This window comes from Scylla paramamosain, chromosome 12 (assembly GCF_035594125.1).
Source record: "Scylla paramamosain isolate STU-SP2022 chromosome 12, ASM3559412v1, whole genome shotgun sequence".
Taxonomy (NCBI): Eukaryota; Metazoa; Arthropoda; class Malacostraca; order Decapoda; family Portunidae; genus Scylla; species Scylla paramamosain.
Window position 1 is genome coordinate 7,784,976 of NC_087162.1, and position 3,887 is coordinate 7,788,862.

Below are 3,887 nucleotides of genomic sequence, written 5' to 3' on the forward strand. Positions count from 1 at the left end.
TTATCAGTTTATTGAAGAAAAGCAAGGAATCACAAAGACGTGATGAGATAAGACACAAAGTAATGAATATGCATAAAACTTGCTCTATGTACGCGGCACCTTCATTATGACAGCTTCATTAGTGACAGGCTCGTAGCTTAGCCCGTTCTTCCCACTCTAGAGAGAGAGAGAGAGAGAGAGAGAGAGAGAGAGAGAGAGAGAGAGAGAGAGAGAGAGAGAGAGGACGTCTGAGGGAGAAAAGGAATTGCCATCTCGGCTTTTAATAAAACACACACCGCTTTCTTATATAGGTAAAATTTACTAAACTACAGCACATAACATTATCCTCCTTCTATTCTTCCTTCTCCTCCTTCTACTCTTCCTTCTCCTATTCCTTCCCCTTCTCTTACTACTACTCCTAATGATAATAATAACAGACAAACACACACACACACACACACACACACACACACACACACACACACACACACACACATAAAAATACATGAATATATATATATATATATATATATATATATATATATATATATATATATATATATATATATATATATATATATATATATATATATATATATATATATATATATATATATATATATATATATATATATATATATATATATATATATATATATATATATATATATATATATATATATATATATATATATATATATATATATATATATATATATATATATATATATATATATAGATAGATAGATAGATAGATAGATAGATAGATAGATAGATAGATAAATAGATAGATAGATAGATAAATAAATAAACAAATAAATGTAAAATAAAACAAAAAGAATAAATAAAAATAAATTACTAAATAAAAACAAAAGAAATCAGGAAGATATAAAAAAATGAACCGATGAAAAGATAAAGCAAAACAATCTGCAGTGAACGCGGAGACGCTCCAGCCCAGAGGCCGAGTTGAGGAAAGATGGATTTAGATGAATTCCTCGGGGATGAATGCCAGTGTGCACTGGGGTAGGATGCTTTCTCGCGGCTATACTCTTCTGTGGAGACGTTCGTTATTATTTTCTGTCAATGTATAAGACTATAATAGCTACGTACTTCTTCAGTGATTCAGTGTTAAACATATGTGTGTGTGTGTGTGTGTGTGTGTGTGTGTGTGTGTGTGTGTGTGCGTACGTACCTACTTCCTCACGATCTCTCCATTAAATGTTCCACGTGATTCGATGAACGTTTGTGGTTCAGACGGCGATAACGCAAGACGCGATAACGTCACACTGCTCGCTGAGGTCGCACCGACCATGTTCTGTACATGTTGGAGGCATAACACGTGGAGGGAAGACGGGCAGCGCCGCGACATGAAGATGACAAGATTCTATCTCGTCGAAAGTTTTGAGGGCAAAACATATGCCATTGGAAATTGAAGTATATAAGCGGTGGTTCAGACTTAGGTAGCACACACCTTTTTCAGCTCTGGAGAAGCGGAAAGTGCTTATATTATAACTGTACATTGTGGTTCAATTCGGTGGAGAGTTCAGCATGAATAAGTACAACTCGACGACGCCTCCTTACCAGACCCTCAGCCCTAACACTAACTTCCACCTTGACATTGCGCAACAATACCTTGACTCGGTGGGCTGGAGCGGCTGTGAGGATACAGACGACAGCTCGGGCTGCGACGGTGACTCACATTTAGCTCACGCCAATTGGGGAAATGTCGCAGACTGTCAGCCTGGTGAAGCCTTTCTGCTCAACAGGGAAAAAAAGGTAAAATTTACCTACCAATATATATATATATATATATATATATATATATATATATATATATATATATATATATATATATATATATATATATATATATATATATATATATATATATATATATGTTACAGTCAATACCTGAATCCAGACAATTTGTAAAGTGACTTATTTTTTCAGGCAATTTGTGAACTGCCTGGTTAGGTTAGGTTAGGTTAGGTTAGGTTAGGTTAGGTTAGGTTAACCTAACCTAACCTAACCTAACCTAACCTAACCTAACCTAACCTAACCTAACCTAACCTAACCTAACCTAACCAGGCAGTTCACAAATTGCCTGAAAAAATAAGTCACTTTACAAATTGTCTGGATTCAGGTATTGACTGTAACATATATATATATATATATATATATATATATATATATATATATATATATATATATATATATATATATATATATATATATATATATATATATATATATATATATATATATACATATATATATCAATTTCCAGTGGAAGAGATACATTTTTCTTTTTACTTTACCATTTTCTAATGGTTCTCTCCCTCTCTCTCTCTCTCTCTCTCTCTCTCTCTCTCTCTCTCTCTCTCTCTCTCTCTCTCTCTCTGTACATAGATGTATGATGGCTGGGCGTCGTTCCAGCTACAGCCAGCGGATCTCCTGCCGGCCCAGGCCACGGGCTATCCTCACGACACTCCTGCTCTGCTGGATGCCTCTTCACCCTACTGCCACTCACCGGAAGCTGCACTCCTCGACTGGCACCACCATCCCTCCTCATCCGAGGAGTGCTCGCTGGACGGAGAATCTAGGGAGCATGAGCTAATCCATGATACGTTTGTCCCTATGAGACAATGGTCTCCACCGGGTGGGATGTCGCAGGCAACCCATGGCCAGCTGGCGGCAGTGGTTGGCGGCACCACAAGCACGAGGACAAGCAGGCGAGGTGCGCCTCACCGCCACACCAGACAGTTCCTCGAAGGAGACGAGAAGATACGTCGAAAGCGCGACCTTAACAACGAGGCATCGCAGATTTACCGCAGAAATAAGAAGAATGAAAAGCTGGAATCACAGACTCACTATCAAGAAGTTCTGCAGGAAAACCAAAATCTGCACAATGAATACAATGCACTGGAAGCTCACGCCCACTGGTGTCGGAGGATGCACAGTGCGTTGCAGTCCTGCCTGCCTTCCATGCCTCCCGCGCCTCGTCCTGTCTCCCCATTCCTTCCTTATGCTGACCATGACGCCTCCACTCTCACTCACAATGACACGTGAACACCACCGATAACCTATTCATTCACACATCTATTCCATTATATTTACATTATTTATTACATTCCTTTAGCGTAATGTTTCATTGTTAGGTCAGCTCACGAGAAAAGTTACTCTTTCTCACCCTCACGTCATGTCCATTGAGGCCCAGGAGTTAATGGCTGTGAATCTGTTTTACCGTAATCATGTCATGAAACACAATACACTCGCTGTTGGCATTAAATACGTGTTCTACGTGTGTTATGTTCTTTACCCATACGTTTTTCAGCAACAATATAAAACGTTAATGTAATGGAAAGGACGATGATGATGGTGCGCATTAGTGATTATGATGATGGTGATGATGATGATTTTAATGATGATGCTAGAGATAATGATGATGATGGCGATAATGATGATGATGGTGAAAATGATGACGATAATGATGATTTTAACCATGGTGATGATGACGATGATGATGAGTTTGATAATGATGATGATGTTGATGATGATGATGATGATGGTGATGATGACAATGACGGTGATGATCATCAAGCCAATAATAACGAAGACTGTAACGACGACGATGATAGTAATTTTGATAATGATGATGATGATGATGATGATGATGATGATGATGATGGTGATGACGAGGCTGCTACTGTAGGTGTGTGCCCCTGGGATCGATGCAGTGACGGGAAGGGCACAGACACACTGAAGAAAATTATATCTTTCAGTCAGGGGATGTATATGAGCAGAAAGGAAGTGTATGGCACCTATTACTTAACCAAACTTAACCCAACCTAACCTGACCTGACCCATTCTCTGCCGTAGCGACCCCAACTGAACATACTCGTCACTCG

The 3,887-nt window shown here is 38.7% G+C and overlaps 1 protein-coding gene across 2 annotated transcripts; it reads left to right on the plus strand.

Moving 5' to 3' along the window:
- The first annotated feature begins 1,316 nt into the window (after window positions 1–1,316).
- Window positions 1,317–3,279, plus strand: LOC135105652 (uncharacterized). Of its 2 annotated transcripts, none has more exons than XM_064014027.1 (2): window positions 1,317–1,755; window positions 2,416–3,279. In XM_064014027.1, the coding sequence occupies exons 1-2, from the start codon at window positions 1,528–1,530 to the stop codon at window positions 3,046–3,048; spliced, it is 861 nt and encodes a 286-aa protein (XP_063870097.1). In that variant the 5' UTR covers window positions 1,317–1,527; the 3' UTR covers window positions 3,049–3,279. The 2 variants fall into 2 exon arrangements, with proteins under 2 accessions (XP_063870097.1, XP_063870096.1); XM_064014026.1 differs by having other exon boundaries at window positions 1,328–1,755; window positions 2,389–3,279.
- The last annotated feature ends 608 nt before the right edge of the window (window positions 3,280–3,887 follow it).

Bases quoted from the DNA above. Each gene is read 5' to 3' on its own strand.
- LOC135105652 (XM_064014026.1), top strand. From the start codon at position 1,528: ATGAATAAGTACAACTCGACGACGCCTCCTTACCAGACCCTCAGCCCT. The intron at 1,756-2,388 runs GTAAAATTTACC...CTCTGTACATAG, and splicing joins TGCTCAACAGGGAAAAAAAG to ATGTATGATGGCTGGGCGTC.